General features: G+C 40.5%; 1 protein-coding gene across 1 annotated transcript in view; it reads right to left on the bottom strand.

Annotated features, from left to right (window-relative positions):
* Positions 1–13,831, bottom strand: part of MACO1 (macoilin 1) — a 68,624-nt gene that overhangs the window by 35,806 nt on the left and 18,987 nt on the right. Inside the window, exons 2-3 of the mRNA XM_075853230.1 lie at positions 4,955–5,096; positions 3,580–3,706 (exon numbers count right to left, since the gene is read on the bottom strand). Of these exons, the coding sequence (XP_075709345.1) occupies positions 3,580–3,706; positions 4,955–5,096 (269 nt within the window). The remainder of the gene's footprint in view (positions 1–3,579; positions 3,707–4,954; positions 5,097–13,831) is intronic.

The raw sequence follows: 13,831 nt of genomic DNA, 5'->3' as shown, positions 1-13,831 counted from the left end.
TTTCTGCAGCGTGTGGTTCAGATTTCTTCAAATCTCATACACTTTGCTACTACAGTAAACGCAATGGATTTTCCGCACAGAACTCCACTGCGGAACTTCTGCAGCATTTATGTTACGTGGGAACTTAGCCTTAATGTCTACCATAAAGTCTCATAGCAAGTTCTACATTAAAAATTCTAAAAAGAACAAGATGGCAACTCAAGAAATGCACTGCAGTCAGGCGAGTTTTTATTCCTTAGGGTATTTTCACACACAGTGTTTCAGGCCTCGAAAAACTCCTGAAAAAAACGGAAGCTGAACGCCTACAAACATCTGCCCATTGAAATCAATGGGAGAAATAGCATTTAGTTCATACGGGGTGTCTTTTTACGCCTCGGTTTTAAAAAACGGAGCGTAATAAGACGCTCCATAAAAAGTAGCAGCATGTCACTTCTTGAGGCTTTTTTTTTTGGAGCGGATTTTCCATTGAACACTATGAAAAACGCCTCAAGAGAAGCCTGAAAAGAAGCTCCAAATTAAAAGATTGATTTTCAGGCGTTTTTGAAGCTGAAAATGAGAGGCTGTTCTCTGAAAACAGCTCCGTATTTTCAGAAGTTTTTTGTTAAGCGTGTGTACATGCCCTAAGGGCCTGTTCGCAAAACTCGTCAAAAACCGGCCGAAAACGCCTCCCATTGATTTCAATGAGAGGCGGGAGCGGTTTTCTCCCGCGAGCGGTAAAACCGCCTCGCGGGAGAAAGAGAGGACATGCTCTATCTTCGCACATTTACACCTCTGACCTCCCATTGACATCAATGGGAGGCAGAAAGAGCGTATTTCGCTGAGTTTTTTGCCCGTGGCACTCAATGTCCGCGGGCGAAAAACACTGCGAAAATCACGACAAACGACATGCAGGAAGGACAAAATCTGCCTCAAAATCCCAAACGGAATTTTGAGGCAGAATTTTCCTCCTGCAAAAAACTCAGTGTGAACACAGCCTTAGGGAGATGCAGCTTTTTTCAGAAACTTCTAGCATGTGCGGATGTAAAATGGTCGTGTAGCCCTCAGTTTACTTTAGAGTTGGCAACTCTAATGGATATGACAGATCACATTCTCTGCAGACATTCAAATCAGAACGTCACATTTCCATGTATACAAATATGTATGTTATAATATCCACTGGAAGAACTTTCCACAGCAACATTCAAATTAAACAAGTGAAGAGAGAAAAAAGGAGTTATTTTTAATTGAAATATATAAAAAAAAAAAAAAAAAAAAAAAGGAAAAAGAAGGTCAATGGAGAAAGTAATGAGTCCAAGCCAAGGAAATAAAAACCACATCTTTCCATTTTAGAGAAGAGGGTAGTCATAACAAGCTTATGTGTTGTAAACTTCCCAGTGCTATAAAAGAGCTTGCCCATCTCTTGTAGAAGAGAACATGATGGCACCCGACTGCTCTGCCAGCTGTACAAGAATTTGGAGCAGAGGATGAAGCATCAAACTCAATATTTCAGACGATAAGGAAGTTCCAAAAAAAAACCAAAAACATAACTACGGTGTCTGGATAGTGAATGTGTCAAAATGTGTGTAAGATTGGTGTGTTTTGTTGCATTTCACTTTTTTCACTAATTTAAGAACACATGTTTGAGCCTCAGACGGCATTTTTTTAAAATAAGCCAAAAAAATAAAAAATGAAACCAACCAAGAGTTGGTTTAGGAAAGCGTCGAGAGATGCAAATTTATCAAACCACGTGTGCCACATTAAATAAATCTTACACAGCTTAGTAATGGGGACTGTGCTTTGGGGCAATACAGTAACATGAAAGACTGTGGTGATCAGTTACGTAAGGTGATGAGCGTTCGTTACTACGGTCCTTCATCCCTATTTTATTTCTATCAAGTCAACAACAGATCTCCCTGTTTACATAGGGATGTGCTGCAGTCTAGCGACCAATTTTTTGGCCGCATAAACGAGCAGATCTGTTGATGAATGCGTGTTTGACCGATCATTTCCCTGTGTAAAAAGGCCTTAAAGGCGTTTTCCCAGGAGGGACATTTAGGACATATCCACAGTTCTAGAGATAGGTGTGGCGACATTTGACATTCATGACATATCCTGTGGATATGTCAAATGTCCTTTATGGGGAAAGCCCCTTTAATGAGGCTCTGTCACCAGATTCTCAAATCCCTATCTCCTATTGCATGTGATCGGCGCTGCAATGTAGAGAACAGTAACGGTTTAGTTTTTTTTAAAACGTTCATTTTTGGCCAAGTTATGCGCTATTTTATATATATGCAAATGAGGTTTGAAATGGACAACTGGGCGTTTTTTTTTTCGTTATGTCCAACTGGGCGTGTATTGTGTTTTTAACTGGGCGTGTTTACGTGTATGATGCTGACCAATCAGTGACCAGTCAGTGTCATACACTCATCTCCATTCATTTACACAGCAGCGATGTGCAGCCACATAAACAGAGATTAACGTTACTGCAGTGTCCTGATAATGAATACACATGAAATCCAGCCTGGACGTCATGTGTATTCAGAATCCTGACACTTCTGAATCTTTTCTTTGAGATTTCCAGCAAGGGAAACAAAATCTCATTTACCTTCGTAATCTCGCGTGGCTTGCTGGAATCTCACAGAAAAGAGTCAGAAGTGTCAGGATTCTGAATACACATGACGTCCAGGCTGGATGATCATGTGTATTCATTATCAGGACACTTGATTAACGTTAATCTCTGTGTATGTGGCTGCAGATCGCTGCTGTGTAAATGAATGGAGAGGAGTGTATGACGCTGACTGGTCACTGATTGGTCAGCGTCATACACGTAAACACGCCCAGTTGGACATAACGAAAAAAAAAACGCCCAGTTGTCCATTTCAAAGCTCATTTGCATATATATATAAAATTGCTCATAACTTGGCCAAAAATGAACGTTTTTAAAAACAAAAAAACATTACTGTTATCCACATTGCAGCGCCGATCACATGCAATAGGAGATAGGGATTTGAGAATCTGGTGACAGAGCCTCTTCAAGCTGTGATGAAAGTGATGACACAGCAAGGTGGAGGGGAGTATTTGCAGCAGGTATCATTGAAAAGGAAAAGCCCACTGGGCTCTAAAGTAGCATTTTGTTTTCACAGACATCTCAAAAAATGTAGTAGAGCAGCACGAAACAGTCAAAACTGCAATGAAAAAAACAACAAACTAAGGCATCTTTTGAAGATACAGGTTATAAAGGCCCTTTTACACGGGCAGACGATCATCTGAACGAGTGCTCGTACCCCATCGTTTCCCTGTGTTAACCGGTCAGCAATCAAACGCATTCGTCAGCTGATCATAGTTTATGGCACCAAATCATCATTTGTCGGCAGCCCATGCATAGTCAAACTATTGTGAAATAATCCAAGTCTGCAGGGAAGCCACAGACAATTGGAGGAGTTTCCCTGCAGGCCTGTCTTTGTGTTTTATAGTGCCCCAAAGAAGAATAATCGTACTGGATACATTTGCAATATTTGTGCCTATACAAGAACAAAGCAAACCATGCAGAAACAAAAATATATATTACACAGATGGCAACTTAACATATATAAAGCTTACCTGTGTGCCACACATATTGTACCCAAACATAGGTACTAGCTGCAAAGAATAGCCATTGCACTGGTATAAATAGGAGACATATTATATCTGACGTGAATGCTACACACACAAAAAATACTGAGAAGGCCTGAAACAAAAACAGAAGAGAGGAGTGGTTAAGATCCTGTAAAAAAAATTACAATTTAATTAGAACATTAAGCAATTTTCCCAATAGTAACAAAAGTTAATCCCAGTAACATGTAGATAGCAAAAATCACAAAGCAATCCTTGGCTCCAACATTATGGTATTAAATGAACGCTCATGTCAATGCAACGTTTGGAAAAACTAAGGCTTTGTTCACACTAGCCTGGAATCCCATTTATATTGAGACCAGTTTTGAAACGGATACCAGCAAACCCTACCGGGCCACATTGACTAGCGGTACGGGTTATGGCACGCACAGCCCCTGGTTTTATTAATCCATGTGTCAGCATCTGTCAGATTGGCGGAAGGCTCAGGATTTGGTGGTTGCCTGACTGCTCAGATAAGTGTCAAATGTAAATTTTTGTAAGATATATATTTACTAATATTAGAGAATACAATAACATTCTTGAGGAATGTGTGCAGAAAACTGTGCACGGGAGCATTGTCTTACTGAAATAAGTGCCAGAGCAGGGACCAGAATAACTTTGCAGAGTTTGGTTCACTGGGCTGCAAAGAGTCCTGACTTAACAGCATAAAACCCATGGGGATAAGTTAGCACCCTAGTGGGCCTTATGTATCAAAACGAACAGAAAACTATGCTTGTTGTCCATAGTAGCCAATCACAGTGCAGCTTTACGAGAGTAGTTTGTGAAACGGACGAAGAGCGCCAATTGGTTGCAATGGGCAACAAGGACAGTTTATGTTAGACAGTTTTGATAAATGAGGCCTACTGAGTCAAGAAGCCATACTGCCCAAAAACTTCTCAATCTCACCAATACATTTGTAGCTAAACGGACGATGAAGTCTAAACATATTTACAACGCATCTCAAGAGTTATCACGCACTGAAAATATTTAAAAAAAAGGGACATTCCTACAGATATGCTATAAATGTCCGATAGATGAAGGTACATGCACCTATCTCTAGAATGGGTCCAGCCCCCCCCCCCCATTTACATAAATTTTTTGGTCTATGTTCAATGTATATGCCGGGAAAAAGTCCCGACGTATACAGTAAACATCGGCTCTGTTAGCCATCCGTCACCCATAGGCTATTATGGCATTCTTTTGAACAAGTTATGAACTCACGCCGTTTCCATTAAACAGATGCCATAATAGTCTATGGGTGACTGTTAAAGATCAGTTTAATGTCATCCGTTTTACGTGATTTCATACAGCGAAACATACATACCAAGCCTTGGTATCTGAACGAATCGTAGACACTTCTGATGAACAGCCAGAATGGCCACAGGTATTCAAATCTAAACTCCAGCACAAAGTCTGCCAGCAACACAAGGGCCCAGACAACGAGGAACTTCAGATACAGGAAGGTACTGCAAGGACAAGAAACAGATCATTCATTTATCACAATATGAATAGAAATACAGACCACAAGCCAATGTGTACCAGATGCATTCAGTCATGGAGCGGATGAGATGTTCAGTACATAGGGCACCATGTACAGGGAAGAGGCATCAACTTAACAGGAGGGAAGCAGCTGGGAACAAGCATTTCAGAAGGGGTTAGAAGGGAAATACTAGACCCTTCTAGCAAGGTTTATAGAGGCTCTGTCACCAGATTATAAGTGCCCTATCTCCTACATAATCTAGATAACAGTCGTTTGTATTTTGAAAAACGTTCATTTTTGAGGAAGTTATGAGCAATTTTAGATTTATGCCAATTACGGTCTTAATGCCAAACTGGGCGTTGTAAAGGAGTGTATGACGCTGACCAGCAGCGTCATACACTTCTCCCCATTCATGTCCATTTGTAATCCGTGATCTTGCAAGATCACTATGTGCTGAGTACATGAATGGGGAGAAGTGTATGACGTTGATTGGTCAGCGTCACACTCCTTTACAACGCCCACTTGGTCAAAAGTTAAACGCCCAGTTGGGCATTAAGACAGTAATTGGCATAAATCGAAAATTGCTCATAACTTCCTCAAGTGATTATTTAAAAAAACAAAAAAAAAACAAAAAAAAAACAACACTTATCTACATTACAGGGCCGATCACATTATGTAGGAGATACGGCACTTATAATGTGGTGACAGAGCCTCTTTAATGCCGTATACCTCCCCTAAAATTACTCCACATGTCTAGTATACAATATAACAGAGATAAAAATCGAAGACTGAAGACAATAATTTATTGCAAAAAACTTTTGTTTAGCTTCTGTAAATTTCAGAATGACAGAAATGGTTATAAAGATAGATAAAGACTGCAATTTTGCCACACTTTTTTGCGTCCTAAAATTTCTGCCGTTTACCGTGTGGTATAAATAACACAACTTTATTCAGCGGGTTGTTACGATTGCAACGATATCAAATTTGTATAGATTTTGTATGTTTTACTACTTTTACACAGTGAAAACATTATTTTTTCAAAATTGTTTGTTCTTGCGTCTCCATATTTGAAGAGCCGTAACTTATTTTTCCGCCGATGCAGTTGTATTGTTGGCTTTTTTTGCGGAACGACTTGTAGTTTTTATATGTACCATTTTGGAGTAGATGCGACTTTTTATCACATTTTTTTTTAAGGCAGGATTCAAAGAAAACTGCAATCTCTGCATGTTTTTTTATTTTAATTTTTACAACGTTCACCGTGCGGGTTAAACGTAATACATTTATATTTGGGGTCTTTACGGACGCGGCGATACCAAATATGTGTAACTTTTTTACTTTATTTTGTTTTATTAATAAAGCAGTTTGTAAGGGGAAAAAGTGGGTTTTTCATTTTTTTATTTTAACTTTTACTTAAACTTTTTTTTTCGTTTTTTACTAGTCCCACTAGGGGACTTCCCTATGCGATTATCCGATCACATTTATAATACACAGCAATACTTATGCATTGCAGTGTATTATGCCTGTCTGTGTAAAACGGACAGGCATCTGCTAGGTCATGCCAGAGGCATTTACTACAGGCAGACCTGGGGGCCTTTATTAGGCCCCCGGCTGCCATCGAAGACAGACATGATCTGATCTTATCGCCGGATAAGAGTGTGCTCCCTCCCTCTCTCCAAAACCACTCAGATGCGGCACTCTCTATTGAGCGCCGCCTCTGAGGGGTTAAACGGGTGAGATAGATACTGAAATCGATCTCACCCGTTCGAGCAGGGATGCCCCCAGCCCTCAGCTACCTCTGGCAGCTGAGAACAGGGAGATTTAACGGCTCCCTACTCTATTTATTCCGATGCAGCGCCGTAAAAATGCCTATGCATCGTAATAAAGCCTGTTAGTGGTCCCCATAAAAACACTATGGGGCGGTCACTAACGGGTTAATGCTCTGAATGCCAATTCTAAACGTAACACTTAAAATGAGATTACCTAGTTAACACGTTAGTGACCGCCAATAAGCATTTTCAGGGCAGTCATTAGTGGGCTTTATTCTGATGCATACACCTTTTCACAGCGGCCACTAATGGGCTTTATTCTGATGCATAAGCCTTTTCACTGCCCTGCATCAGAATAAGTAAACAGAGCAGGGAGCCGTTAAATCTCCCTGCTCTCAGCTACCAGAGGCAGCTGAGGCGATCTCACCCGTTTAACCCCTCAGATGCAGCGCTCAATAGCATGCGCCGCATCGGAGTTGTTTTGGAGAGAGGGAGGGAGCTCCCTCTCATCCCGACACCCGGTGATAAGATCACCGAGTGTCCGTGTCTCCGATGGCAGCCGGGGGCCTAATAAAGACCCCCAGGTCTGCCTGTAGTGAATGCCTGTCCATTTTAAAACGGACAGGCAGCAATACAAAAGTATTGCAGTGTATTATAATAGCGATCGGATGATCGCATATTAAAGTCCCCTAATGGGACTAGTAAAAAAAAAAAAAAAAAAAAAAAAGTTAATACATTATATATATATATATATATATATATAAATTAAAAAAAAATTATTAACTGTAATGGTGGGATCCAGCATTGAACTAATTAAAATCACCCAGGGCAGAATTTAGTTGGAATGTGCTGTTCAAATTTTTGTTGTGTTTATGTGATTCATATATGTGGGGTTAGTGACTGCCTCCATTTTTGTTCTTGCACTCCTCCCATTCTGCCCTGGCTGATTTTAATTAGTTCAATGCTGGTTCCTACCATCCCCAGATATATATGTAGGCTTTTTCCCAGTTCTGGGTGTATGTGCAGCGTAGGAAGAAAAACAGGACCAAAATCCAGCGCTGGGTGTGCATTAACAAAGGTAAAAATAATAGAACTATATAGAGTAGTTCTGTGGCAGAGTACAGGAATGAATGTTAGGTGAAGGATAGCAGTAAGCCCTGTTCAAATGTGCCTATGCGTTTCTGACACGTCTGTGTCCTTATTCATGGCATGCAATGTATGTGCAGCGTAGTTTCCCACCTTACAGAGGTCGCCTTGTCGTGGCAGGTGGGCAAACACTTTTTGATCAAAATGTGCACTAAGAACCTCCCTATTATAAGTAGATTCAGCTTTAAGAGGCTCTGTCACCAGATTTTGCAACCCCTATCTGCTATTGCAGCAGATCGGCGCTGCAATGTAGATTACAGTAACGTTTTTATTTTTAAAAAACGAGCATTTTTGGCCAAGTTATGACCATTTTTATATTTATGTAAATGAGGCTTTCTAAAGTACAACTGGGCGTGTTTAAAGTTAAAAGTACATCTGGGCGTGTTTACTTATTTTACCAGCTGGGCATTCTGACGAGAAGTATCATCCACTTCTCTTCACAACGCCCAGCTTCTGGCAGTGGAGACACAGCCTTGTTCTCGAGAGATCACGCTGTGTCGTCACTCACAGGTCCTGCATCGTGTCGGCACCAGAGGCAACATTTGATTCTGCAGCAGCATCAGCGTTTGCAGGTAAGTAGCTACTGCCAGAAGCTGGGTGTTAACGAAGAGAAGTGGATGATACTTCTATACACAACGCCCAGCTAGTAAAACAAGTAAACACGCCCCGATGTACGCACATAATACACGCCCACTTGGACTTTTGCAAGCCTCATTTACATAATATAAAAATGGTCATAACTTGGCCAAAAATGCTAGTTTTTAAAATAAAAACGTTACTGTTATCTACATTGCAGCGCCTATCTGCTGCAATAGGAGATAGGGGTTGCAAAATCTGGTGACAGAGCCTCTCTAGTGCATATTTATTTATATTTAGTGGTTTAGGTGGCATTAGTGTCGCAGTGTGCTGTCGCCATTCTTTTTCTGAGATATATATATGAGAAAAACCCACTTTTTTCCCTTACAAATGGCTTTAATATTAAAAAACCAGAAGTAAAAAAGTTATACATATTTGGGATCGCCGCGTCCGTAACGACCCCGACTATAACGCTATTACATTATTTAAGCCGCACGGTGGACGGAGTAAAAAATTAAATAAAGAACAATGGAACAACTGGTGTTTTCTGTGAATCCCGACTTAAAAAAAGTGATCCAAAAAAAATAAATAAAAATCGCATCTACTCCAAAATGGCACCAATAAAAACTACAAGCCGTCCAGCAAAAAAAAAAAAAAAAAAAAAAAAGGAGTGGCACAAATTGCTTTTTTTCTATTCCCCCCCCCCCCAAAAAAAGTTAATCAATAAATAATATGTACCTAAAAATGATGCTATTAACCCCTTCGCGCTCAGGTCAGTACTATTACGTTGTGCTGAGCGCATCGTTCGCGCTCAGCTCAGTAATAGTACTGACCTGAGTTAACACGGCGCCATCTTTCCCCGGCGCGTGTTTGAGCTGTGATACCTGCTGTTTCCGACAGCAGGCTATCACAGCTTAGTTGCAGGGACAGATCGCGGTGGTCCCCGCCGATTAACCCCTTAGAAGCCGCGTTCAATAGCGAATGCGGCTTCTTAGGGGTTAAGCCACAATCGACAGCCCGCTACACGATAGCGGGCCGCGATGGCTACTATGGCAACCAGAATCCTAACAATGGACTCTGGCTACGCCATCGACGGAAGCCTAGTGGGTCCTGACAAAGTCAGGACGCACTATGCTTGCTGTCAGCGAACAGCTGACAGCTCTAATACACTGCACTACGTATGTAGTGCAGTGTAATAGAATAGGGATCAAAGCCTCATGTCCCCTAGTGGGACAAAGTAAAAAAAAAAAAAAAAAGTGTAAAAAAGTAAAAAAAGTTGTGTAAAAATAAAATAAAAGTTTTAAAAGTGCTAAAATTAAAAATCCCCCTTTTTCCCTCATCAGTCCTTTATTATTAATAAAAATATATATATAAACAAATAAACTATACATAATTGGTATCGCCGCGTCCGTAACGGCCTGAACTACAAAACAATGTCGTTATTTATCCCACGCGATGAACGCCGTAAAAGAAAAATAATAATAAACCATACCACAATCACAATTGTTTGGTCACTTCATCTCCCAAAAAATTGAATAAAAAGAGATCAAAAAGTCGCATGTACCTAAAAATGGTACTGATCGAAACTACAGTTCGTTACGCAAAAAATAAGTCCTCGCACGGCTTTATTGATGGAAAAATAAAACAGTTCTGGCTCTTAGAATAAGGTAACACAAAAAGTGAGTGATTGTTTACAAAACGTATTTTATTGTGCAAACGCTATAAGACATAAAAAAAAACTATAAACATCTGGTATCGCCGTAATCGTATCGCCCCGCAGAATAAAGTGAATATGTCATTTATAGCGCACGGTGAACGCTGTAAAAAAAAAAATAGAATAAAAAACAATCGTAAAATTGCTGTTTTTTTAGTCACACCACCTGTTAAAAATAGAATAAAAACTGATCAAAAAGCCGCATGCACCCCATGAAAACGGCAATGAATTCCTCAAGGGGTCTAGTTTCCAAAAAGGGGTCACTTTTGGGGGGTTTCCACTGTTTTAGCACCACAAGACCTCTTCAAACCGGACATGGTGCCTAATAAATTAAATTAATTAATTAATTAATTAATTAATTAAATGTCACCTCTACTTTGCTCTAAATTCCTGTGAAACACCTAAAGGGTTAATAAACTTTCTAAATGCTGTTGTGAATACTTTGAGGGGGTCTAGTTTCTAAAATGGGGTGTTTGATAGGGGTTTCTAATATATGGGCCCCTCAAAGCAACTTCTGAACTGGAACCTAAAAAATAAATAAATTAGGCAATACTTCGCTTCTTACATTATACTCATAATGAGCAGTGCCCACCCCGAGATGACCCCAGTTTTGACCGTTTGTATAAACGGAGACCCCTATTAGACCGTTTCAGTGCCCGGTTTTCCCAAGCATATACCCCCGAGAAGTGTATTTCTATTGATGAGTCCTTGGTACATTTTAAAGGGAGGGTTCAATTCCGCCAGTACCTGCCGGGTAAGAGGGCAAGGTATGGCGTGAAGATGTATAAGCTATGCGAGAGTGCATCAGGTTATACCTACAGATTTAGGATATATGAAGGGAAGGACACCAGTATTCAGCCCCCAGAATGCCCCCCTTTACTGTGAGTTAATACAAAAATTGTGTGGGATTTGGTGCACCCACTGCTGGACCAGGGTCACCACCTCTACCTGGATAATTTTTATACCAGCGTCCCACTCTTCAACTGCCTCGCTTCCAGAAGTACTGCGGCATGCGGCACTGCTAGAAGAAACCTGAGAGGCCTCCCTAAGACTCTGCTTGGGCAAATACTCAGAAGGGGTGAGAGCAGGGCACAATCTAGCAGCAACATATTGTGTGTCAAGTACAAGACAAGCGAGATGCCACACCAGTACCCATGTACCTGTACGAGGTACCAGTACAGAGACCCCCAAACCAGACTGCATCCTGGACTACTATAGGTACATGGGAGGGGTGGACTTGTCAGATCAAGTCCTGAAGCCCTACAGTACTTCTGGAAGTGAGGCCACAGGCATCGTACCAGGGCAACACTTTTTAGGAGAAGTTCCCCAAACTGGCAAGAAGGGAAAAGGTCAAAAGAGGTGCAAAGTCTGCTATAAGAGGGCGATAAGGGATGATACAATATATCAATGTGACGCGTGTCCCGAAAAACCAGAGCTCTGTATGAAAGAGAGTGTTTTAAAATTTATCATCCATCCCTTTATTTTTAATTTACCCCAGTTTTACTCGCGCTGATGCACTTCGCACAACTTACCCCTCCTCATCTTTCCCCTCTGAGCCCTGCCGTGTGCCCAGGCAGCTGATAACAGCCACATGTAGGGTATTGCCGTACCCGGGAGAACCCACATTACAGTTTATGGGGTGTAGGTCTCTGGTGGCACATGCTGGGCACAATATAATCGGACACTCACATGGCATATATATAGAAAATTGCAAATCTCACTCTGCACCATCTGTTGCGCATGATCTTTTACACAATACCTGTGGGGTCAAAATGCTCACTACACCTCTAGATGAATTCCTTAAGGGGTGTCGTTTTTAAAACTGGGTCACTTCTCTGGGGTTTCAACTGTACTGGTACCTCAGGGGCTTCTGCATACATGGCTTAGCACCAGAAAATTCACAGTAGGCCACATGGTGGTCCTTTCCTTCTGAGCCCTCCCATGGGCCCAAACGGCAGTTTATCACCACAAATAGGGTATTGCTGCACTCACTACAAATTGGGCAACAAAATGGGGTATTTTATTCCTTGTTAAAATAAGAAATTTTGAGCCAAAACTACCTCTTATTGGAAAAAATTAAAAAATTTTTTACATTCACAGCCCAATTAAAATAAATTCTGTGAAAAAACTGTGGGGTCTAAATGGTCACAACACCCATAAATAAATTCCTTGAGGGGTGTAGTTTCCAAAATGGGGTGACTTTTGGTGGGTTTCCATTGCTTTGATACCTCTGGGGCTCTGCAAATACAACATGGCACCCGAAAACCAATCCAGCAAAATCTGGGCTCCAAAGAACACATAGCGCTCCTTTCCTTCTGAGGCCTCACATGGGCCCAAACGGCAGTTTATCACCACAAATGGGGTATTGCCGCACTCAGGACAAATTGGGCAACAAAATGGGGTATTTTGTTCCCTGTGAAAATAAGAAATTCTGATCAAAAATGACATCTTATTGGAAAAATTGTCATTCTTTTAATTTCACAGCCCAATTCAAATACGCGCTGTGAAAAAACTACGGGGTCAAAATGGTAACAATAACCATAAATGAATTCCTTGAGGGGTGCAGTTTCCAAAATGGGGTCAGTTTTGGGGGATTCCTACTGTTTTAGCACCTCATCACCTCTCCAAACCTGGTATGCTGCCTAAAATATATGCTAATAAAAAAAAGCACCAAAATGCACTAGGTGCTTCTTTGCTTCTGGGGCTTGTGTTTTAGTCCACGAGCGCACTAGAGACACATGTGGGACATTTCTAAAAACTGCAGAATCTGGACAATACATATTTAGTAGTATTTCTCTGGTAAAACCTTCTTTGTTACAGAAAAAAATAGAATAAAATTGAAATTCAGCAAGAAAAATGAAATTTGCAAATTTCACCTCCACTTTGCTTTAATTCCCGTGAAATGCCTGAAGGGTTAAAAAAACTTTCTAAATGCTATTTTGAATACTTTGAGGGGTCTAGTTTTTAAAATGGTGTTTTATCAGGGTTTCTAATACATAGGCCCCTCAAAGACCCTTCAGAACTGAACAGGTACCTTAAAAAAAAGGCTTTTGAAATTCTTAAAAATATGAGAAATTGTAGTTTATGTTCTAAGCCTTGTAACGTCCAAGAAAAATAAAATCATGCTCAAAAACAATACCAATCTAAAGTAGACATATGGGAAATGTGAACTAGTAACTATTTTGGGTGGTATAACCATCTGTTTTACAAGCAGATGCATTTAAATTCGGAAAAATGCTATTTTTTCACATTTTTCTCTAAATTGTGCAATTTGTCACAAATAAACACTGAATATATCGACCAAATTTTACCACTAACATAAAGCCCAATGTCTCACGAGAAAACAATCTCAGAATCGCTTGGACAGGTTTAAGCATTCCGACGTTATTACCACATAAAGTGAAATATGTCAGATTTTAAAAAATGGGCTCTGAGCCTTAAGGCCCAAACTAGGCTGCGTCCTTAAGGGGTTAAAAAATACAACTTGTCCCACAAAAAAAAAAAAGACCTTATACAGCT

The sequence above is a fragment of the Rhinoderma darwinii genome, chromosome 2, assembly GCF_050947455.1.
Source record: "Rhinoderma darwinii isolate aRhiDar2 chromosome 2, aRhiDar2.hap1, whole genome shotgun sequence".
Classification (NCBI taxonomy): Eukaryota; Metazoa; Chordata; class Amphibia; order Anura; family Rhinodermatidae; genus Rhinoderma; species Rhinoderma darwinii.
This window is presented reverse-complemented; position numbering and strand designations above follow the sequence as displayed.